General features: G+C 41.2%; 1 protein-coding gene across 35 annotated transcripts in view; it reads right to left on the reverse strand.

Annotated features, from left to right (window-relative positions):
- The window catches only part of tns1b (tensin 1b), a 252,192-nt gene that overhangs the window by 6,375 nt on the left and 220,478 nt on the right, over positions 1-25,339 (reverse strand). For 14 of the 35 annotated variants that reach the window (XM_077215626.1, XM_077215622.1, XM_077215629.1 and 11 more), the window contains 10 exons: positions 19,934-20,072; positions 14,176-14,271; positions 11,522-11,696; positions 9,608-10,659; positions 8,177-8,263; positions 7,364-7,492; positions 6,083-6,178; positions 3,183-3,260; positions 1,237-1,308; positions 25-51 (listed from right to left, as the gene is read on the reverse strand). In XM_077215626.1, the coding sequence (XP_077071741.1) occupies positions 25-51; positions 1,237-1,308; positions 3,183-3,260; positions 6,083-6,178; positions 7,364-7,492; positions 8,177-8,263; positions 9,608-10,659; positions 11,522-11,696; positions 14,176-14,271; positions 19,934-20,072 (1,951 nt within the window). The remainder of the gene's footprint in view (positions 1-24; positions 52-1,236; positions 1,309-3,182; positions 3,261-6,082; positions 6,179-7,363; positions 7,493-8,176; positions 8,264-9,607; positions 10,660-11,521; positions 11,697-14,175; positions 14,272-19,933; positions 20,073-25,339) is intronic. The other 21 variants (XM_077215634.1, XM_077215625.1, XM_077215640.1 and 18 more) reach the window with 3 other exon arrangements.

Here is a 25,339-nt window from a genome sequence, read left to right on the forward strand (position 1 = left end):
CACGCAGAGCATCACTGGGTTTACCATGGGAGTCAGATGAACTCTTCTGCCCTAAATCATTTCCACAGGAGTGACACCAGGGTGGAGAAGAACATGGCAGTTGATATCAGATAATAAACAAGTAAAACTAATAGAATAAAATAAATGTATCAAGAGAGCATTAATAAAGATGGATATGATGGATGAAAAATTGCTAATAGATTCAAATCTACCAATGAATTATAATTTTCGAAAACTAAACACTCACTTAAAAACCTGAGCAGATTGTACCTAATTTAGGGGATTTTGCTGAATGAAGTTGTGCTAAACACAATGAACATTAATGCATTTAATTCTGTTTTTGAACAAATGTTCCAGATTCAGTGCATCACTATCATTGACATTATAGATTTTATATCACGGTAACACTTTATTTCACAGTGTACTTACATGTACTTACAATAGCAATAACAGTAAATTATGCATAATTACATGCAATTAACCCTCAACCAAACCCTAATCCTATAGTTAGTACATGTTGTTAATTAATATTACTCAGAACTTAATTAAATAAATAAAAAATACACTCTAACAATGATAGCTTAAAATAAAGTGTAACCTAACATATATTACCTCAATAAATAAAATATAGTTTCTCGCTGCAGTTGAAGCAAGAAAATATGAACTTTTTTTTTTTTTACAAATTAGTTCACATTCTGTAGGTTTCCATTTATGTATAATTCATGCAAATTCAATGTATTATATCTATCAGTATTATAGACATTATCTCTATCACTAGCATTTAAGGCATAATGTTAATTACCCCAAAATATAAATTTTATTTTTGTCCCTGAAATATTGTTGTTACTTGTAATGGCAGATTCAAACATCCCTGTATTGTTTTAAAAGCAGAAATGTATAGCTTATATATTTGTTAAAGCTTTTTCTATGCATTTTCATTTTCTTTTCTACATGGTCAAGCCTCGTGTTTAGCGTTATAGAACCTGAATCTGGAACATTGCAGTTTTGAGCATCCATATGGTATAATCAATCTTTTGGAGTGCTCGGAGTATACATTTATTTGTAATTGTAACATTTGGAAATGGAGCGTAAAAGTGGACTTCAAAGATTTCTTATCCTGTTGCGCCCTCTATAGGCCATGATCAACGACTAGTCGGCATTAAGCATCACGGATGGCATTACTAGAGCATACTAATCTGTGCAACCCCTATTAGACATTGATGTAAATATCCTCACCTGCACCCTGTTTGAGCATCTCTGTTGCCGGGTTAGTAGGTGTTGCAATCTCAGGTGATTCCTCCAGAGGATCTATAAAAATGACAGCAGGTCAGAGTTTAGACTGTGCATATTCTGTCAGGTAGAGTGCAACAATCCATCATTCTGCTGAGGGAGTTCTTTCTAGGCTAGGAATCAAAGCGCCTGGCAAACTTGCGTTCACTCTATGTTTGAACAGGTCTGTGGCTTCATGCCACCTGACACCTGGATGGCATATAGCAGTTGGCTGAGGACGGAGTCAGCTGAACACGCCACAGTGCAAAACTCAGAAAACACTCACGATTATTCACCCTGTGCAAACAGGGCATACATCATCATGACAGGGGGCACAGCTAAGTGAGGTCATGATGAGTGGGAATGTACAGTACATGTACACAAACATACAGTGGGCTGCAAAAGTCTGAGACTAATAGTGAAAATAGTACTTTAATGACAGCAGTGCTCAAACAGACATGTTTGAACAGAGGAATGCAGATGCTTCAGGCTCGTATACAGTATTTATGCAAATTGTGCGATGCTGGATATAAACACCAAGATGCACATTAAAAAATCTGAAATATGCATATAAGCCGTATTTGCTCCCATAAGAAGTATGCACATGATAAAAACACATTTACAAAATCCATTTTTCAGACGTGCATGTAAAAAAAAATAATGTGACTTTAGGTGTTCCCATAAAACAACAATTCCCAGTCTGAGGACGTGCTCCGAATAGACAGCTCCAAATAGAATGTCACGTGTCAGATATATATAAAAAGCATCAGCAGCTTGTGCCGTGGGAAAAAAAAACAACAACTTGATTTTGATTTTGATCTTGAAGAGATAATTCCGTTTCTCATGGAATGGAAATTCTGCTTTATTTGCAGATTTGGTATTTATTATTATTGTTCACAAACAGTAATTAAATTTGCAACTTGCATCAAAACATAGCTAATATTACAAATTTGATTAGTGACCTAGAAATAAAATAAAATAATAATAAAATAAATTATTGACATGTTATTGTTTTCAAAATCCTAAAATATATTTCACATTTAAACGGGGATGCACCAAAAATGAATATTCTGGGCTGAAACCAAGACTTCTGGATGCACTTGGACGAAAACTGAAACCGAAAATGCTTTTTAAAAATAATTTATTTCTTATTTTAAATTAGCTTTTTTTAATATAATTGTATTAATATTAGACCTTTTAATGAAATTCAAAAATTTTAATGATACAGAATTAAAAAAAACAAGCATAAAAAAATAACCCAAATTGTTTTGAAAGTAACACTAAAATTGAACAGAAAATACATTAATATTAAAAATAAATATATTATTCTTTATTCAGTTCTATATAACAGAACCAGATTTAACAGATATATTTTTGACCAACTACCTAAATAATGTATTGTCTTACTAAGCCATTATTATCAGAGAATGTGATCAGAGCGTATCGAGGAGCGGATCAGTGAACCAGAGGGTAGCGTCATTTTACCAGAGTTGCCCAGCACGCCTATCCCACACCCACAGTAGGGCTAACAGAAACAAATATAATACTACATAGAAATGTCATGTTGGCGTGTTATTTGAGCGAGACTTTGCTGTTCCGATAAGCATAAGCGGTACATGAGTGGAGCGTTCTCATGGACCGTCAGCAACTGAGCCACATCCAAAGTCGAGAGTGAAACCTGAATCGAACACTGAGGCGCATGGCGGGGTGGCATATATTTTCGGCTCATATTTTCACCTGTTTTTCTCTTTCGGACAAAAAACGAAAATGCAATTTTCGGCCGATACATTTCGGCTGCTAAAATTTCGGTGCATCCCTATACATTTGAAGAAAAAACAAATCCCATGTTTTCAGAGTGATCTCAGACCTTTGGACCCCACTGTGTGTGTAGATAAACAGATATGATTTGTCACCTCTGGTTGGTATGACTAGTTTGCAGGGTAGAGCCAGTGGAGTGATGGAGTGCTGGTAGACCAGTGCAGACAGGCAGCCTGGACACAGAAGAGGAAAACAAAATTGGGGTCAGATTTACGAGCGGAAATCAGAGGAGCGCATACTTTACATTACATTACAACTGTCCTGAAGAGGTCAAACTTTGATTCCAGGCCTGGCAAACTGTAAATCCATGTTGCTGAAGAGTTGTGGCAGTGAAAGTTAGGAGGATAGGAAGGACAGGAATACTGTATGTGGTCTTTCTTTATCCAACCCCTGCTTCAAATATTTTACTATATTAGGAAAAACTAACTCTGGATGGGCTTTGTTTGGGCAAAATGTTTCCTCCTGCGCATGAGAAATTGCAACGAAGCTGTTGCACTGCGGAAGCCAAAACGTCCAGGTTGATGGGAAGGAGTCCTTGTTGCCAATTTTAAATGTTTTTATCAGCTTTTAAACTCTCCTCCTTCAGCAATCAGATATTATCAACACTAACAGGAAATGAAGATTGTTTACTCATTTCACTTTAAGGCCCCTTACAAGAATTTGTTCACTCTTAAACAGCAACTCGCCTTCAATTTTTTCCAAACCCAACTTTCTTTTTCCATGGAGTAAACGAGGAAATTTATAGTAAAAAAAAAGACAAAAAGCACCATAACGGTACTACAAAAATAGCCTATATGACTTGTGAACGATAATTCAAGTCTTCTGAAGCCATTTGATATTTTTGTGTAAAAAAACAAACCGAAATCTAAGTTATTTACTGAAAATCAAAAATGGCACTTTAAAAACATTGTAGCATGTTTGACATTAATGCTGTTTAGTCACACAATTTTTTTGTCAAAAGCAATCATATGACTATGACATATGACATAAGACTACTTTGAATAGAGTGCTTAAGATGCTTGGACTACTTTTATGATATGTTTATGGTGCTCTTTGACCTTTTAGGAGAAAGGAATGAAATATTCTACATAAATTCACTTTCTGTATCTACTAGGGGTGTAATGGTTCAAATTACTCACAATTAGGTTTTTACCACGGTTTTGGTTCTGTATTTGTTATGTTCAAGGAAAAAAAAAGTAAATAAGAAAACATTATCAAACTACAAGCAACAGCACAAATAAATACAATAGAGCAAAGATAGAAATAAAATAAACTGTGCTTTTCAAGTTATGTAGGTACAGTATCTTTCAGGTATAGAAATTGAATAAAGTAATCAAATATGAAACACCATTCATATCATCTTCACTGTATAAATTAAATAAAGATTAATCATTATTAAAGTTACAAAAGCTATTCAGTCAAGAGAATTGAGTGATTTCCTTGTCTTTTGCTGCTTGATTAACATAAAAAACACATACAGACGTAATATTAGGCTGCGGTCACTTTACGTTCACTTAAGACATAACGGGCTACGTTTGCTAGGGATACTTGTCAAGACGGGCATGCTTACAATTTTTGTGTGATTTTGTCCGTTTGAACGCAAGACTTGAAAAGAGAAATTAATATTTGGGTGCTGTCTGAGACGAGACTTTCTGTGTGCAGGGTATGGATGAGTGCTTAAATGAGTTTATTTTAAACACAGAGAGCATCGTGTGATGTTCAGGTCTCTCCTGCACTCGTGCGCGATCAACACACGGGCGATGATGGCGTAAATGACTGCTCATATTAAGATGATTTAAGATGAATAACTGTGCAAGTGCGTGCCGAACCATGGGTGGAGAACGGTATGATTAGATTTTTTTACCGAGAACCGCTACACCCCTTGTATCCACAGGAACAAATAACAGCATACAAATTTGAAATTACATGAGGATGAACAAATGATGATGACATTTTTGGGGTGAACAGTTCCTGTGAGCAGTGGGCGTCCTGGCAGACTTCCAGCGTCTGGAGGAGTGGAGCTTAGATACTATTGTACATTTATTAACATAAGCGTTATTCCCGAAAACACAGAAATCCTGCCAAATTTCACCCACACCTGCTTTCGTTCTCACACAACACAGTTTTTCTTTGTCTATTTTGCTTTTCATAATAAACACATGCTTACGCAACGGTTACCATAACAGGATGTTTGAGCTCTTATCCAAATGGCCCAGCCCTGGTTTTTATGTCTCCTTATTTGATGTGGAACAGGGTATATTGGAGAAGACAGCCCTGTCCATTGAACAGACTAGGCCTCCGTGTAATGTGGTCAGCAGACAGTAAATTAGAGAGGGGCCGTCTTTGAGATGTACTTAATAACGTCAGCTGCTTCCATGCTGTCGTTTGGACTACATGTGTTCTACAGCTTTCTGGAAGCTACACGGACAGCTTGATTTAAAGGGAAGGATTCACATGTTAACTTGTACTGAAGAGCAAAAACCACAAACGCATTTGTTCTACAAGCTTGACAGATTGGGCTTTCACATTAGTGAACATACAACAAATTATTCTAATGTCAATGTTCTCAAGCCATGTGGAGCAATGAAGCAACATAGGCAAAAAAATTTATTCAGGTCGATTCAAGGGATAGTGTCCCCAAAAATGAAAAATTATTTCATCATTTACTTACCATCAGGTTGTTCCAAACCTGTATGAATTTCTTTGTTCTGCTGCACACAAAGGACGATATTTTGAAGAATGTTTGAAACCAAATAATTGTGGGGCACCATTGACTTTCATGATATTTTTTTTTCCATACCACAAAAGTCAATGGTGCCCTACAACTATTGGGTTACAAAATATCTAACACATTTTTAGGTGAACTATCCCTTTAAAATCGCTTTTACTCAATTTAAAATTACCATTTTATTTGCAACATGCTAACATCTAAAACGACTCAATAGTTTTAGTACAGAGCTTTTGTCTCATCAAAAACGAAAATTGTTTGATTTACCAAAGTATGGCTCGTTAGGGCAGCCCTTCAGTCTCACGCCCTTTGGACTCGTCTCAATTAGGAAATGTCTCACCAACTCGTTAGTGACGTCTCCAGCTGCAATAATGAAAAATAAGAAATAATATATTTGCAATACAATAATTTACTAAATGTATGTTTGTCATGATATAAAAAAAAATGTATTCATGTCCATTTATTTAATAAAATAAATAAACCAACAAATGCATTTATTTATTTATTTTATTTTATTTAATTAATGTAAATAAATAAATGCGGCATTATATGAGAAGAAAGAGCACGTATAGGAGACATACAACTAGCACAGCAATTTAAGAAATCAGTTTTCTGGTATAGAGGTCAATTACGTACTTTGTCATTATACAAAAATATTTGACCACAGAATGTCACTTCTGTCAGGACCACTATCGTCAAATACGATTGACAATTAGCATACAGTTAGAATTAGCGGTATGGTTCTGTTCTGGGCGAGAACTCCCTGCGCATCCATGCAGGCTAGCATGGATAAGAGCAATAACTCCCCTTTGGGTAAACAGAACAGAACCAACATGAATGTATTGCAGATAACATTAATTCAAGATTTTAAAGTACAACATGATTCGAGAAATTATTCTGATTCAGAATGCCATACTGACAGTCGAAAGGAGGAGCTGGGGATGGAGGAGGGTAATTCGCTCCTGAGAAACGCGATTGCTGCTGATAATACTGAAGGAGCTTATATATGTATACAGTGATAGGCGTCATATTCCTATAGGTAGACGTGGATCAGCTGAGAGTCAGCTGATGCGAGCTTGACTTACGTGTCCTGCCAGAACTGACGCTACGCTTGATGACTGACAAATCACAATCAAGTATTTCAGAAAGCTGTATTGAATAATATTGAGTAAAGGAATGAGTAGATGTTTTACAACTAGGTTAACCACTGATTTTTGTTTTCATCATGAAACTGCATGCATTTTAGTGTGTGTTGTGTGTGTGTGTATGTTGTTGTGTGTGTGTGTGTGTGTGTGTGTGTGTGTGTGTGTGTGTGTGTGTGTGTGTGTGTGTGTGTGTGTGTGTGTGTGTGTGTGTGTGTGTGTGTGTGTGTGTGTTTGTTGTGTGTGTGTGTGTGTGTGTGTGTGTGTGTGTGTGTGTGTGTGTGTGTGTTTGTGTTGAGGACACAACAGGATTATGATCCAGGAGAGGTCAGATCTCCTGTCTGGAATGCATTTGGCAAATTATTATCTGCATTAGCCACTTGCCTGGAGGAGGCACATGAAATACCTTTCTTTGTAGGCTGCGCTGTTGGAGGTGGTGAGGAAACTTTCATGGCCAAGCCGTAGGCCCCTCTGAATGAATGACTGTCCCGAATGACAAAGGCTCCAGGCTCTTGATCCTTCAGCATGTTGATCGCTAAAGCAAGGGAGGGGATGGTTAGATATCCATAGAATATCATAGTACATATATATGTAAAAAATAAAAATAAAAATCCTTGTCAAAAAGGCTATATAAGTGCAGTTTAGTGTGTGGAAATTCCAATAATAACTAGAAATTATGAAGATTTTGTCCATAGCACTGGACATGTAACAATAAAAAAAACCTTACTTTTTCAGATACTAGAAACTTTATATGAATCTTTTTAAAATAAAATCCTGTATTAATAATAACAGCTACAATACAATGTAATAATACAGTATTTTGTATTACCCCCCCCCCCCCCCCCCCATGTGAAGTGAAGGTGAAGGCTATAATATGTTAACAAATTGCTTGCTAAAAACCTTGCTAAGGAGGTTTATTCGTTATCGTTAAGACAAGTTAATGAAGCTACAGATGCAGATGTTCGCTGGATTTAACGAAGCACACATGTCCAATGCCGTGTGATGTCACTGCATGTGCTTGCGTTTAGAGAGGTCTCCAACGCAGATGATCTAATCCAATAAGAGCACGGAGAAGAACCAGATGTGGAGACCAACAGCGATTGACCTCATATAGGGTGGCGTGAGACATATTATACTGTTTATGGGTGTTATGAGCCTCCATTTGGTGGTCTAAATATAGATAAATGAACCCGGGAACATACATATACTGTGTCCTTACCTTGGTCTCTGGAGATATCTGCTTTATACCAGAATTTGGACGTGTCCTGGACAAACTTCACGTTCAGCCTAGTCTCTGGACTTCCATCTGGAGAATGAAATATGCACTTTATTTAGCAGTCCATCAGCTGTAAATAGATATTAGTTTAGTATGCCTAAGCTAATGAATGCACTACTCTTTCAAAACTACACTAATACACACACCTGTTTAAAATTACTCTCACTATAATAAGCACAAGTTTTTTACAGCCCATAACACCATGTATTATTACAATAAAGTGCAGGAGGCTGAATGTTTACATGAATACACTCACAGCTAAATGGTGTTGTTAGAAGTGCAGCATAGCATATCTGTAATAGAGCACAGCTTCAAATCTCTTCTTTGAGAAAATTGTTGGTATATAATAAAAATATTAAGGACAGAATGATATTTTAGTACTATACTAGAAGACATGCATGAAGAAATAGTCCATGACATGTAAACAATTACATAATGTTATTTTATGGGCACTTATTTGTAGTATTTATGGGCACAGATTTTCAGGAATATTCATTGTTGTCTAATTAATTATTTCCCAGCCATTGACGGACCTTTCCCTCATTTATGACACAACGCTTCCCTGCCATTGATGGAATTTTAATGTTTTTCAATGTTAAAGAGTAGGGGGCGCTATTACACATCTTCTGATATATTGAGAAATGCTCTAACATCTGAATATGTTGAGTCTGCTTTTCATATCTCCACTATGGCTCATAAAGTTTATTTATTATAATATACAACACATTTAATAGTTTGGGGTAATATATTTCAAAATGTAATATATTTCTGTGATCAAAGCTGAATTTTCAGCATCATTACTCCAGTCTTCAGTGTCACATGATCCTTCAGAAATCATTCTAATATGCTGATTTGATGCTCAAGAAATATTTATGATTATCATCAAATTTCGTGGAATCTGCGATACATTTTTTTTTAGGGTTCTTTGATGAATAGAATGTTCAAAAGAACAGCATTTATTTGAAATCTTTTGTAACATTATACATGTCTTTACAGACACTTTTGATCAATTTAACACATCCTTGGTAAATAAAAGTATTCATTTCCTTCAAGAAATATATCCTACTTCCCCAAAACTTTTCAACGGTATTCTATATTTATTATAAATAATATCCAAAATTCAATGTAATACAATACAAAAATATATAGATGGCTTTAATGTTTATGATTAATTCATAATGACAATTAAATGTAATAAAAACTACACTAACCGCAGTTGCGTAGAATTATTATTTTTTTTAATATAATTGTTTTATATTATCTTATTTACATTCAAATGGCAATGCAACCTGTTTGCATTGTTAACTGAAATGGAATTTAAAGGCATTCCATTTTAACTGATGCCTAGTGGAATTGATCTACATAAAGTCTTACCGCACATGTTAAGTTTAGAGAAATCAGGGAGCGTGTTGAAGAAATGAACGCTTGGAGTGCTGCCGCCACTGGAGACCGGCGAGGACATCTTCCCGTTGAGTGTTCCGTAGGACAGTCCGCCATTGGAGCGATCGCTGCTGGACATGCGTCTCTTTTCGGGTAGTTGAGGCTGGAGGGCAGGGCTGCCCTGTCTGAATCCCACTCCCTCCATGTATCCGGCTGGAGAGACTGGGAAAGAAGGTGTGGATGGAGGCTGGTATCCAGAGGAGCTGCTCTGCCGGGACAGGGCTCCGTGACGCTCGTCCGGGGTGGTGTAGCCGCTGTACATCGGGTGCCTGTCCAGACTGGGGCTACCCTGTGTTATGGACGTGTGGTGTCCCAGAATGGGACTGCCCTGACTGGGATGTGTTAGTGAGGACTGCCTGCTCAGGACGGGGCTGCCCTGGTTGGGCTGGGTAACGGACGGCTGTCTACTCAACACCGGGCTGCTTTGGTTAGGCAGAATGATCGGTTGGTTGAGGGACGCCTGTCGGTTGAGGACCGGGCTGCTCTGGACAGCTTGTCCCATAGGTTGCCTGTTAAGAATCGGACTACTCTGAGTCCCGTGGGGGACGGGATACTGTCTGGACAGCATCGGGCTGCTCTGCGTTCCCTGGGTCACCATGGTGTGTCTTCCTTGCATGGGACTAACAGACATTCCAGGCAGATGCCCGTTGGCTGGGGTCGGCTGTTGGCCCAAAACGGGGCCGTCCTGATTGGCTAGTTTGTGCTGAAGGTTGTAAGCGGACGTTATGTCGGGCAGGACAGTGTGGTGTCTTGTGCCAGGGCTACTGGTGAGTGGCTGGATGGTTGTGATGTTGTTTTGCACGGGGCCTGGCAGAGACGGGCTGATATCAGGGGTGATGTAGCTACTCAACATGCTGCTGGAGGAGGGGTATGAGGGTGTGGGTGTTTGGTATGTTCTGTCGGACGGCTGGGAGTGAAGAACGGAGTCGACAGCAGCCTGGGACAGAGAATTCATTCCCACCCCGCTATCGGCCAATGTGCTCTCACTGAAAGACCACAAAATAAGAGAACTAGAATTATTATAAAATATACACTAGTATGGCCCACTTTACACCTGACATTAACCCTGTAAAGCCTGACATATGAAATAATAGTCTATTTTTTTAAATTTTAAAAAAGTTTATTCAATCAATCGACAGCAATAAAAACACTTGTTGATTATCATGTGTGATACATAAGGCTTTTATGGCTAATGTGATATATTGAGAATATGGAGCTTACACTCGAGAAGGGAAAAAAACACCTTAATTTTATTGAGAGCCCAAAACTAAGCCAAAATATGCAATTTGGTGGAGCTGCTGATTTTTATATGGTCAATAGTAAGATGCAATTCTGATAGCTTATAAATGAATGATATTTTTTATAACAGTATAACAGGCTACTTATATAAAATGCATATACATATCAAAAACGTCTCCTAATGATATGTGAATTTGATGAAAATTATACAATTTCAAAATGGAACAAATTTACACCACTAGTCAAAAATCTGTATATACTAGTATGAAACCAGTGTTGTTATTAACTAAAACTAAAACAATTGAAGTTATCATTTATTTTTTTGTCATTGAAATAAAATAAAATAAAATATTAACATTAGATTAAAAACTTAAACTTTAATAACTTTAGCTGAAATAAGTTTAAGTACTAAAATTCCGGAAGATTAAATACAAATTAAAACTAAATAGAAATATATTATAAGTTTAAAAAAGGTCCTAACAAAATTACTAAAATTAAAATGAAAAGTGAAAATATAAAAAAAAAGCTAAATCAAAATATGAATACATGTTATAAAAGTACATAAATAATACTACTACTGTATGAAACACTCGGGTGGTGGTCACTTACACTGCGTCTGGGCTCTGGATGGGGCTGCTGGAGGAAAGAGGAGTGTTGTAGGCATGGGAAGGCCCGACAGGATGAGCTAAGCTGTCACTGTCATATGTTGGACACACAGGCGATGCTGGAGGCCCACCTGACACAGCTGCCGCTTTGGCCACAGACTCCACATAGCTACGAGGCTCTGGAAAACAGACAAAGGCAAAAATACATGTGAGCACAAAATATAACAAGAGTCAAAACAGATGGATCAGTGTCCAACACATGACTTGATGATTTTAGTTGCTTTAAATGACCATTGATGGAAATGAGTAGGTTAAGATACTCAACATTATTTTTATAAATGGCTAGTTTTATTTATTTATTTTTTCATCTGACCCTGATTCATGAAGAAACTTCACTGAGATGGACCACGGTTTATGTTGCTTGACCAGTATGATACATTGATTTAAGAGAGATGAGTGAATGGAGACGACTGTTATGTGTATAAGATTACAAAAAAAAGCAGAAGGTGAAGGTGAAGTCGTTTGTATGTACAATAACACTGTAATTCTAAATCTGGTATATTCTTACCTTCCTCGTCCTCACTCTCTGTTTTCCCGACGGCAGAAGAATAAAATCATAAAACAGAAATTTTAGAAGTTCAAAGAGATGTGGAGAATAGTATAATAATTGCTAGTGTATAATAGTGTAGATAATCGTTATTTTAAAGGGGTAGTTGATAGTTGAACACTTTGTCATTATTTACTGACTTTCATGCCATTCCAAACCCAAATGAATATCTTCCGTAAGCACAACAGCACAATCTGTTTGGTTTAACATATCGGGAAAGTGGAAGGTAATTGTACTTTTTTTTTTTTTTAAAGGGGCATATGACTTGTGCATTTTGTCTCTTTTTGTAATATACAGAAGGAAATCAGTTGTAACGATATGAGCGTGAAGAAACAAAGGGGACATTTTCAAAATTGGGTGAATTATTACTCTTTACGAAAACAAAAAGAGGGAAATGCAACCAAAGAATGCAATGTAATCTTCATTCACAATTTTTGTTGTTCCGAATTCCAGCAGGCCCCAGTAGACATTAAAATACCCCAAGTAACAGGCCTTATCATCAATAAGCACATGACATCATTTAACCTAACTATAGTAGGACAAAGAGGCCCCTGTGACACATCATCTCGTAATAATGTTAGCGTGTTTACCGTATGTATTGCTCTTGTTTTAGCAGGCCTCAAATTAACTCCCTCAGGAACGATGCTAAAATCAGCCCTGCATGAGAACTTGTTCTAAACTAAAGAGTCTCCGCAAATCCCCATGGGATCCTGTTACCTCAGAGTCTACAAAAACTACATAGTTTACGCCCGCTGGCCTCTGAGGATGAATCTCACCAAACCTGCCGAGACAAGACCGGGTCATATATCACCCCGAAAATCAAAGGAAAGAAATAAGAAATGATAAAGAAAAAGAAATGTGGACATGTTTTCATCAGGTTCACCCCAGAAGACATGACAAATTACTGCTTTGAATTGAAAGAAACAATTTATCAAATAATATTTTTGCTGAGCTTGCTAATACCAAGATTAAAAGTAATAATTTCTTTAAACATTAAATATATCCTTAGGACAAAGAGAACAGATAATCAGCTTAAAAAGGGCTCTGTTCCAAAAACAGCTGACTTGTTGTCTACTGCCTAGTGAGCTACATTCTAAAGGGAACATCCTAACTGAAATGGAACCTCATAACTGACCAGGTTGTAGCTCTCAACTTTGATGGCAACTCTGAAATGCACGGCATTATTTTATGTATTATTTTTATTGAGTTTGGGTGTTAACATGATGCAAAAACTAAAAACATAATACTATAATAAGAATAAAATTACATACAAGTCCATTTTTAATTCAATTAAACTAGACTGCGCCATCTTGGATTTCCACTTGAAAATTATGGGAATGTATTTTCTGTTCCTCACAGAAACACTCTCATTCAAAAAGTTTTTTAAAGAAATTAATACTTTTATTAAACAAGAATGCATTAAATTGATCAAAAGTGACAGTAAAGACATTTATAATACTATAGGTTTCTATTTCAAATAACTGCTGTTCTTTTGTACTTCATAATAATCAAATAATCCTGAAGAAAATTTATCATAGTTTCCAAAAAAATATTAAACAGCACAACTCTTTTCAACATTGATAATAATAAGAAAGGTTCTTGAGTCGCACATATTTGAATGATTTCTGAAGGATCATGTGACTGAATACTGGAGTAATGGTGCTGGAAAATCAGCCTTGCATGACAGGAATAATAATAAATAAATAAAAATGTAGAGAGGAAAACTATTATTTATTATTTTAAATTCTAATAATATTTCACAGTATTGCTGTCTAGTGAATTTTCAAATAAATGCAAAAGGCAGCTCACGCACACAAAAGTTAACAGAGCACAGTTAAATGATCCCAAAATAACCGCATTTGAACAGAAAACAGTAACCCATTTAAAGATGTATGAGCTCACGGCTCAAGAGATGAGTGGAAAAGTGGAAACACTGAAATGAAAGGATATTTTGATATATGGCCCACTAAATGCATTTGATCTCCCTTTAAGGAGCAAGTCTTGGACGAGTGTCTGCATGTGCATTTCTGTATATGTGTGTAAAGTCTCACCTGAGCCCGTCTGGTGGAGCAGGATCTCAGCAGGATTGTGGGGCTTCAGGCCCAGGAAGGACAGCGGTGTTTTAGCCAATCCTGGAGGAGATCGACCTGAAGCGACACAGAGCACAGAAATAATTGTATTATTCAGAGTAAGAATAAGATTAATCAACTAAAGCATTCAGCACAAAACATACTCTATAAGCAAGTACGTCAATGCAAATGATTATAGCTTGACAAGCTTGATTTCATGTTTTTCTGCACCCCGCACTTTTTGAATGCAAGAACGCATTCTGCACATACATATGTATATAAAATATTAGTGCTGTCAAATTGATTAATTGTGATTAATCACATCTAACATAAAAGTTTGTTTATATACGTGTAAACACACACACACAAATATTGTATAAACAAACTTTTATGTTAGTTGCGATTATATATATATATAATTGTTTTTCTTTATCCATTTTCCAATTTAGTTAAAAATTCATTTGGACAGTTCACACATGGGAATAGCATGACAATTTTTTTTTTTTTAATGTTGACTTTACTGTTATAAATCAGAGGGGATGATTAAATGTGTTTTTTTTTACAAATTAACATTTGCATAATTAATTGTACTAAATTAAACAGCCCTAGTTCTGAAATATGTCAGACAGCGATTCATATTGTATTATGTAATGCTGCAAGGGTGTGCTATATTGGTCTCGCTATGTTTTTAACTATCTACTTGAAAAAGTCAACACACATCTGGTTAATGGCACAGACATTTGAAGGTAACTCTATCACCCCCTTGAGTACTGAGGTTTGTCACGCCAGCAATGCTTTTGCCAAACATTCACGTCTGCATTTGCGTACTTGCACAAAGTATGTTTCTGTTCCGTAGACCTTACAATACAGATCTGTGTGTACCACTTTCATCTTCAATGCATTAGCTTTCGACAATCTTATCAAAGAGACCAACTTCCAGATCAAGAGCCTTTGAGAGACTACCGTGGTACACACTGAGATTTTAAAGACACAAGACTGAGGTGGCTATTTCAGTATGTGACATGACTGGGGAATGAGCTAATGTCTCATGCTCCGTGGCAAGGCCGTGCAAGCGCCTCTTTAAAAGAGTTAACGGTGTGATTAACACTCGCTGTAACGATGCCCAGTCAAAAGAACGAAAACAAGACAGATCATGCAGACAGAATACACTTCAGCTGAACAGATCTCCAAAACGACACATTGAACAACAATGCTACGAACAACAGGACGAGTGACTCGAAAAGAACGAATAAACAAAGGTGCCCAGCAAAAAAAGAATGGTGCGAACACACAAATGGGGAAAATAAATAGTGATGTGACCACAGAGCTGTGGAAAGCAGCACACTTGAAGAAAGGGAGGATTTTGTGTTTAAAAAATGTAAAAAAAAAAAAAAATGTAAAAAAAAAACTAAACAAAAAAAATGTTATTCTCATACTCAATTTTGTGCATTGTTGCATTCCGAAATGTATCAGAGCAGAATGCAATACACATTGCACCCCAAATATACGTAATGCTTTAAGTGTAAATAATCTTACCTACTTTTTTTTATTATTTCATCCATGTTCACTTGCATAGTTTAAAAGCCTTGTTTTGCTGCAGTAGTTGATTGACAGCTGAACAGGCAGTCCTCTGAGGCTACGTTCAGACTGCAGGTAAATGTGGCCCAAATCCGATTTGTTTGCTCATCTATTTTTGTCATGACAGTGTGAATGACACAAACCACATGGAATCTGATCTTTTCAATTCTGATTTTGGCCACTTCCATATGTGGTACTAAATCCGATATAGGTCAGATGTTTTATAATGAGTCTGAGAAGTCATATCGGAATTCATGCGACTTTTACGTCACTCTAGACTAGAGTAACATTCGGCACAATTCTGTGCTCATGCAAGTCCCTTCAAAGAGTTTACATAACTGACGTTATCAAGACCGTTTCGAAAGGTAGTGAGTGAAGGATATCGAACTTTAAGTATTACAGTGACAGGTAGCTCTATATAGTGACAAGCAAAACATGAGGGAAAAATCATAAGTTTTTAAAAACTCTATTTTTTCGCATCATCGTCTTAGTTTTTTACATTGCCTGCGCATAAATTCATTGATCACGTTATAAATAAATGCGTAATCTCTTACTATAATGTCCTCCGTATTTACTTCCGTATGACAGTATGATGCGTGTCATCTTGTTATAGTTCTTTTGCGCATGCGAGTCAGTCCAGGACGATGATCTGTTCACACTGGAATCTGATATTGGCCACATTTAAAACAACAATATGAACAACTATACAAAAAAACAAACAAAAAAAAAACGGATCTGAGCAATAAATGGGAATTGAGCGCTAAGGCTCGGCAGTGTGAACGTAGCCTGATTGTGGTCTGAGTGATCGAATCACAATGTTTTGGACCCTGTTTACACCTATATTTAGAAATGACAACTTCAGATAAGATCATGATGTGTTTGGGTAGGTGTGTGTTCTTCAAGGCTGCTCTCCACATGCACTCTGGGTAAGGCAGAGCATATGCTTGCGATTTGGTAGGGCCAAGTTGACATCATCGCTGACACACATGCATCCTCCACTTACCAAAGAATCCAAATCAATTCTTTGTTTGGCAGAATAAGTGCCTCAGCATTGGACACAAGGTGAAGGGGAGGGGGGTTGTGTAGAGAAGCTTTTCCAGCCTCTCATTCTCTGCAGGAGGAGGGAGCCACAGAAACGTGCTACCAGAAAGTGGCTATTGGAGAATGTGAGTGTCTGTCAATCTCTGAACAGAAATAGAGCCCCTATGGGTCACCCGCTCCCCAGGAATCCAACAGAACCACTTCAGAAAGTTCTACACATAACCTGAGCAGATCTTTTGAATGAACCTCATAACAGTATGCTGAGGATGTTCACTAGGGGGATTTATTTTCCAGACATTTGATGATGTTCAATATATCTTGATATTTATTTATCTCAATCATTTTGGATAATTTCAACCATTTTAACAGTCAATACTGAAAAATACATTCAAATATTTAAGTCAAAAAGTAAAATACAGTACAAATCTAATTATAAAATAAAAAGGCATGCATTTTTACTAAAACATTTTAATAAATGAAAAATGCTATGGAGACTTGATTGTTGGATATGAGTTATGAATCTTTTAATTTAATCAAATTCAAAATGTCTGAAGTTTAAAATGATTGATTTAAATGAATCAAACTTAATAGATTATTTTTTCTTCGACTAAAGTTAAAATTATACAAAAAAAATATTATAAACAGCAATAGTTACCTATACATATATTTTAACTAAAACATTTTAACACACAAACATGCAATGGAGATTATTTTAAACAGGCTGTTTAAACTGACTCAAACTTAACAATTCTAACATGAACATATCAAGTCTCAGTTCATACTTAAAAGTTTAGACAAAGAGGGATTACAAAACTAATGAAATCTAATGAAATAGCCAAATAAACCTCACAAATATATCATATTGGAAATATTGTTCAGTCCTAATGTCCATTAAATATCTTGGAATAATGTAACACACAAGGACAAGATTTGATTGATTATGTTTTGTGTTATTGTAGGCTGAAGCTCCGTTTTGTTCTCTGAAGCCACATCTAGGTGCTCATGGTAGCAGAACTAGTCCGAAGAGCTTTGAATGCGAGGCCTTGGTGTAAGATGTCAGCTAAAGAAAATGACTTTAATCTATTTCAAATGAGGTATCTGGTGAGAAAAAATGCTGTGAAAGTCCAAAAAAAACAGAGCTGCTTAACATTGTATGCATCTAACCTTGTAAAGAGGCTACATACTTTTACAAGAGGCTTTATATTAAACCTGTAGGGAGAGTATGCTGGAGGGGGAGATGAAGCAATAGGTTATAAAAACCAAAGCTATCACTATACTGGAGAAATCCATCTGAACATGAAACCTGAGGCGCAAATGTGCTTGTTCTTGCATTGAGATACAACTGTGGAGGCTAGAGAAACTTCTGACGAAAAACACTTCTCAGACACACAGACGTTGGGAATTGCTGGGGAGCGAGTGAGAGCGGGGTCTTTCTGATCTGAGCACTTATGCATGTCTATGAGCCAACACAAAGTGTGTGTTATCACTCAAACGGAGGCCACACATCTTTAACATTGAGATCATGTGAATGAACTATAGCATCTGTTAATGATATCTACTGGCTCACGCAAACACCCCGAGGTAGGGTTGGATTTAACTGCTGCCAGACCTCACGTTGGCTCATAGACAGTGTATTAATGTAATGTTAGCCTAAAAGAATATTTTACGGAAAGAAGCAAAAACACACACCATTATTCTGATGTGCTAATTATGAAACACAGTGGCTCTGTTCCAAAACCTAGTGAGCTTTCTTGCTGTCTACCACCTAAATAATCAGCTGCATCCCAACTCTAATAAGAAAGAAATTGGAACACTCTACATGGGCAGCAAATCATAAATATAGTGCTATGCACGTTAAACGTGACTCACAGTTTATTTAAATTTAGGTTTTTTTTGTCTTAGCATGTTGCTAAGCTAATGGTGAAACATTATAAGAATAAAAAACTAATATCATGGGTAACCCAGTTTTAACTATATTTATCGATACTTTCAGTCACTAATATTTGTAATTAACATTCTTCCCACATTCTCCACCATCTTAGATGGATTATTGACACAGTTAATTGCAATGCATCTTCTTTGTGAAGGATATAAGCGATGCTGCCTTAAAGATGAACTGAACTGAAAAAAAATCAACGTTGATAATGTGTTGTTTATGACAATTAAAAGTAAATTGCACTAACATTTTTAACTAAAAAATATAGGTTTTTTTTAAGCAGCACACAAATTGCGTTAAGAACGCTGGCAATTTCGATGAAGTCACTGGCATGGTAGGACCCGCGAAGGTATATAGGCAATAGTTGCAGGTCCTATATACACACACGAAAATGAGTAATTTTAATGGCATGAGTTACGCATTTGAGCCTGCAAGGGACAGGTCAGTAGTATCTGACTACCACCACATGGAGGACGACCAGTTTCAGGCTCCATCTATAGTTCAGGATTGTTTGGGGGGAAGTGACTGGTGTGGGATATGGACACTGCACCGGAGTCGATCTGTTGTAGAGAGGTCAACCTGGAACATTTATTGATCGGCGAAAATGCATCACCATTCACCCTTCATTTCGGATGCTGTGCGGTGAGAGAGACGAGTTGGAGGTGGCTATGCTATCTTTAAGGGATGTCCGAGCTGAGACGCTGGAGCGCCCCATAAGTAGCTGGTATGTAACAGTGTATTTTACGAATTGGCGACTGGGCTAGGCTAGGCTAAAACTCCCAATTGCAAGGATTCTGATTGGAATGCCTGTATTTCACCCAGCAATGGTAAATATGACCAGACCTTTATAATCTGTAATAATCATGCTGCCTATATTATAAAACAGCATTCATGTTAAAAGCACACCTATGATGCTGCCTATGTAGTCAGTTCACTAGGTTTAGAAACACTGCCACTATATAAACCGCAACTGTTACTCTAAAAACTATACAATACAAATAACATCCAAATGGATGACAGTTTGACTACCTGCTCTGTTTACACTTTGAATTTTGAATGTTTTCCAGACATCATCAAAATGAACAGAAACAACATTCAGCGATGGCTGTGACCCTTTTAAAGCGTTGACAGAGGAAGTCATTTTACAGCTCTATGGCACCCTCCTCCTTCAACAGGGAAACTTACTCAGGTTGAAGTAAGGGGTTTGTGGCGAGACAGGGAAGGCAGGGGTTTGGGGTAGGGCCTCACCACCAACGAACGGAGGGGGGCTGACGGGACCCCCATCCATTTCCTCAAATGCTTCTCTGTAGCTATGCATGTGTCTCTGGAGAAAGAAGGACAGGTGGACACATATCCATATACAAATACATCTACATTTATTTCTGAAATTAATACTGGGAAATAGGGATGCACCGAAATTTCGTCCGCCGAAAATGTTCGGCCGAAAATGGCATTATCGGTTCCGGGCCGAAATAAAAAAAAACAGCCGAAAACGTAAACCGAAAATGAATGTCACCCGAACCTCCCATCCGTGCGCAAGCGCTTAGGTTTCACTCATGGTCAAGCTGTTATCACGCGTCTAGGGATGTCTCCCGCATATCGATAGCGGCTCCCTGATGCCCGCAAATTAGTTCAAATCTCCCGGAAGAGCGAGCGAGCAAGAGCTCGTGCTCCAAACCGTGTAGCGCGTGCACGCCAGACAGGGAGAGAGAGAGCAAGAGACCTTGCGTGTGTGTGCTAGTGTGCCACATGAAGCACATGTAAGACCCCCAGTCGAATTTTCTGTGTGTATAACAGTTACATAAAAATTTGCGTAGCACTGCACAACTGTGCTTCCCTATCGGTTAGTCACAACAACGTAGGTCATGACTGACCAATAGGAATCTCGCTAGAGAGGCCAATCTACTTCGAGTGAAACTAAAACAAGCCAATACACATTGGCGTGCAATCATTTGCAACAGCTGTGCAACCTCACAGCGCGGGTATTTAACAAGCAGCTGGTGCGATTGCACACTAGCTTTTTGCTTCGGAGCCAAGCACTTTGTATGCTGAACAGAGTGAATTTGAAAGCAAGCCTCTTCTGGAACTCTCCACTTTGGTGCGGGCGTGACGGCACAGCAGCGCGAGCGGTCTTTTTCTCTTCTCTCTCTCTCTTCTTTGTTTCTTGTTTTAAAACTGAGCAAACAAAAAAGCTGTTTTCACGGCTGGTAAGGTGCGCGGTTAAAGCGCTCAACGGCCGTTTTCACGGCTGGTAAGACCAGCGAGAGAGAATCGCGCACAGACAGGTGCACATTCCTGTCTGTGTTCGCCGTGACCGTTCCCCTGCGTGCTTCAGCACCAAGGAGAGCAGTCTCTAAAAGAGCTTACACAGATAGTTTGCGTCTTTTTCAAGATGACATCCTATCTGTGTGTTTCTGGATGCGGTCGTTACCTGGGGTCGCGGGATGGTCACGATCGCTGCCTTGTGTGTCTGGGCCTCGAACACGCACAGGCAGCGTTCGTGGATGAGTCATGTACCCATTGTGGGAAGATGACCATCTCAGAGTTGAGGTCGAGACTCTCGTTCCTGCAAAGGGGCGGAGTCCCCGTGCCTGCACCTCGTTCCAACTCCCCTTCGCGGGTTGCTACGGGCAGTGACACGGGTGACCTGAGGATTACAGTGAGCGTGCTTCCTTCGGGGAACCAACCCCCTAGGAACCCTCACTCCTCTCATGCTCCGCAACCAGTTAAGCTGCCAACGGAACATTCTGGACCATCCTCGAGATGTGTACCAGTCGTTTCGTTCGGCGCTCCCTGCGACGACCAGATGTCGATCGCTGCATCGGAGGGTGGGTCAGACCTCTCTGCGGACGACGGCTCAGAGCCGCTGCCTCCTTCGGGTGTGCCAGCAGTGCCCGAGTCGGACCCGGAGATGATGGCCATTCTTTCCCGGGCCGCCAACAGGATCGGGCTCGTGTGGAACCCTCCACCGTGTCCCGAGCCCTCGAGGTTGGACGATTGGTATCTCGGGGTGGCGCGCGCTGGTTCTCAGCAACCCACCCCAGTGCCTTTCTTCCCGGAGGTGCATGAGGAGCTCACTGGGACGTGGACGGCACCTTTTACTGCCAGAAACCGTCTCGGTGGCCCCTCCTCCCTCACCACCCTTGATGGCGGGGCAGCTAAGGGATACACGCCTATCCCGCCAGTGGAACGGGCCGTTGCTATGCAACTTTGCCCTAACTCCACTTGGAGTGGAGAACCGTGTCTTCCTTCCCGGGCCTGTAAGTACTCGTCGGACCTGGCCGGCAAAGCTTACAAGGCCTGTGGGGAAGCTGCCTCTGCCATGCACGCTATGGCATTTTTGCAGGTTCATCAGGCCAAGGCACTGAAGGACCTGCACGAGGGTGGTCATGATCCACAAGTTCTCCAAGAACTTCGTGCCGCAACTGACCTCGCACTTCGTGCGACGAAGGTCACTGCGCGGTCAGTGGTTCGTGCGATGTCCACACTTGTGGTCCAGGAAAACCATCTCTGGCTGTGCCTGGCTGACATGAGGGAGACCGACAAGATCAGGTTCCTTAACTCCCCCGTGTCCCAGACCGGCCTCTTCGGCGACGCGGTCGAGAACTTTGCCCAGCAGTTCTCGGCTGTACAGAAGCAGGCTGAGGCCATCAGTCACATCCTGCCGCGGCGGTCAGCTGCTGCCTCCACCCCACCGCCCGCGGCTCCTCGGTCTGCTCGTCGCCGTGGGCATCCTCCTGCGTCTGCCCCTGCTCCCGCGCCGCAGCAGCAGCCTCCATCTAAACGGCGCCGTGGAGCCAGACGCAGGCAGGGCGCCCCTCCCGCCCAGGCCCCCGCCAAGAGGGGCGGCAAAGCCAAGGGTAAGCAGCCCTAGGACGGGCGACCCAGAGATGGAAGGGACTGCTCTCCAGGAGACAATGACTGCATCGCTCCCTCCCCCGGAAGAGGGCCGGGTGGTAAATCCTTTGTTTCATTTTGTTTGTGTTCCGCCGCTGGTCTTAAAACCAGCTGTACCCAAATTCTCAATAAAAGAGCAGTTTCTATCATCTCTGGGTCCGAAGAAGACCGGAGAGCAGTGGGGGGTTGGAATCCTCACCACTCTCATCCGCCTCTTCTTTCGCCAGCCGGCAGCTGTGTACGGTCCGAGAACGCCACCGAGCCGCCTCCCGCACCTCCTGCCCCGTGGAACCAGGTAAGTGCTGCACAGCACACTCAGACCCCGCTACGGGCCGCCTCCCAGAGATAGCCTCCCGAGCCGCGTCCCTGTGTTCCACCTCGCTGCCCCACTCCGGGTACGCCTACGGTCCCTTTGGTCCCGCTTGTCTCTGTGAGCCTGGTTAGTGCTCACCAGTCCGTCTCGCAGGCTCATTCGAACCATCAGGCTCGGCTATGCGATTCAGTTCGCCCGGCGTCCCCCCAAGTTTCGGGCCATCCACTCCACTACAGTGAGAGCAGCCGATGCCCATGTCTTGCGTGCGGAGATCGCAGTCCTACTGGCGAAGGATGCGATAGAGCCAGTTCCTCCAGCCGATAAGAGGTCTGGGCACTACAGTCCCTACTTCATTGTACCCAAGAAAGGTGGTGGGTTACGACCGATCTTGGATCTGCGAGTTTTGAATCGGAGCCTCCACAAGCTACCGTTCAAAATCCTCACGCAGAGACGCATTTTCGAATGCATCCGTCCCCAAGATTGGTTTGCAGCGATCGACCTGAAGGACGCGTACTTTCATGTCTCGATTCTTCCTCGACAAAGGCTATTCCTGCGCTTTGCGTTCGAGGGTCGAGCATATCAGTACAAGGTCCTACCCTTCGGGCTGTCCCTGTCCCCCCCTGTCTTTACAAAAGTCACGGAGGGGGCCCTTGTTCCCATGAGAGAACAGGGCGTTCGCATCCTCAACTATCTCGACGGCTGGCTCATACTAGCATACTCTCGAGATCAGCTATGCGAACACAGGGACCTAGTGCTCAGGCACCTCAGCCAGTTGGGTCTTCAGGTCAACTGGGAAAAGAGCAAACTTTCCCCTGTGCAGAGGATCTCTTATCTCGGTATGGAGTTGGATTCGGTCGTTCAGACAGCACGCCTCACAGAGCAGCGTGCTCAGTCGGTGCTGAACTGCTTGAGCACGTTCAAAAGGCAGGACGGCGGTCCCACTGAAATTCTTTCAGAGGCTCCTGGGGCATATGGCAGCAGCGGTAACCCCGCTCGGCCTGCTTCATATGAGACCGCTTCAGCACTGGCTTCACGGCCGAGTCCCGAGATGGGCGTGGCATCACGGCACTCACCGGGTGGCAATCACACCGGCGTGCCGCCAGACCTTAAGCCCGTGGTCAGACCTCTTGTTCCTGCGGGCAGGAGTCCCCTTGGAACAGGTGTCCAGGCATGCTGTGGTATTCACAGATGCCTCTGCCACCGGCTGGGGTGCCACGTAAAACGGGCATGCAGTGTCAGGGGTGTGGACGGACACCCAACTGCATTGGCACATCAATTGCCTCGAGTTGCTAGCTGTACATCTCACTCTGAGCCGCTTGAAAAGGCCACTACAGGGCAGGGACGTGCTGGTCCGTACGGACAACACGGCGACCGTCGCGTACATCAACCGACAAGGTGGTCTACGCTCCCGTCGCATGTCGAAACTCGCCCGCCATCTCCTCCTCTGGAGTCAGAAGCATCTGAGGTCGCTTCGAGCCATGTATGTCCCCGGCGTGCTCAACCGTGTGGCCGACGAGCTATCACGAGCTGTGCTTCCGGGAGAATGGCGACTCCACCCCCAGGCGGTTCAGCTGATCTGGAGAGAGTTCGGGGAGGCTCAGGTAGACCTGTTTGCCTCCTCAGAGACCTCCCACTGCCAGCTGTTCTACTACCTGACCGAGGGAACACTCGGCACGGACGCACTGGCACTCAGCTGGACCCGGGGCCTTCGCAAATATGCGTTTCCCCCAGTGAGCCTACTTGCGCAGACACTGTGCAAAGTCAGGGAGGACGAGGAGCAGGTCCTTCTGGTGGCTCCCTATTGGCCCACCCGGACTTGGTTCCCAGAACTCATGCTCCTCGTGACAGTCCCTCCCTGGCCCATTCCTCTGAGGAAGGATCTTCTGACTCAGAGACGGGGCACCCTATGGCACCCGCGCCCAGACCTCTGGAAACTCCATGTCTGGTCCCTGGACGGGACGTGGAGGTTCTAGGTGACTTACCCCCAGAGGTACTTAACACCATCACTTCAGCACGGGCACCATCCACGAGACTTGCTTACGCCCTGAAGTGGAACCTGTTCGTCGAGTGGTGTTCTTCTCGCCGAGAAGACCCCCAAAGATGTTCGATAGTGTCTGTGCTTTCCTTCTTGCAGCAGGGGTTGGAGCGTAGACTGTCTCCCTCCACCCTCAAAGTACATGCTGCCGCTATTTCAGCTTATCACGACCACATAGATGGCGAAACAGTTGGAAAGCACGACCTGGTCGTCAGGTTTCTTAGGGGGGCGAGATGATTAAATCCTCCTCGACCCCCCTCCATACCCTCTTGGGATCTTTCCCTGGTGCTTCGACCACTTCAGGATGTTCCCTTTGAGCCTCTGCAGTCAGTAGACTTAAAGCTTC

This window comes from Siphateles boraxobius, unplaced genomic scaffold, assembly GCF_051911475.1.
Source record: "Siphateles boraxobius isolate OS27281-9 unplaced genomic scaffold, OSU_SipBor_1 7, whole genome shotgun sequence".
Lineage (NCBI taxonomy): Eukaryota > Metazoa > Chordata > Actinopteri > Cypriniformes > Leuciscidae > Siphateles > Siphateles boraxobius.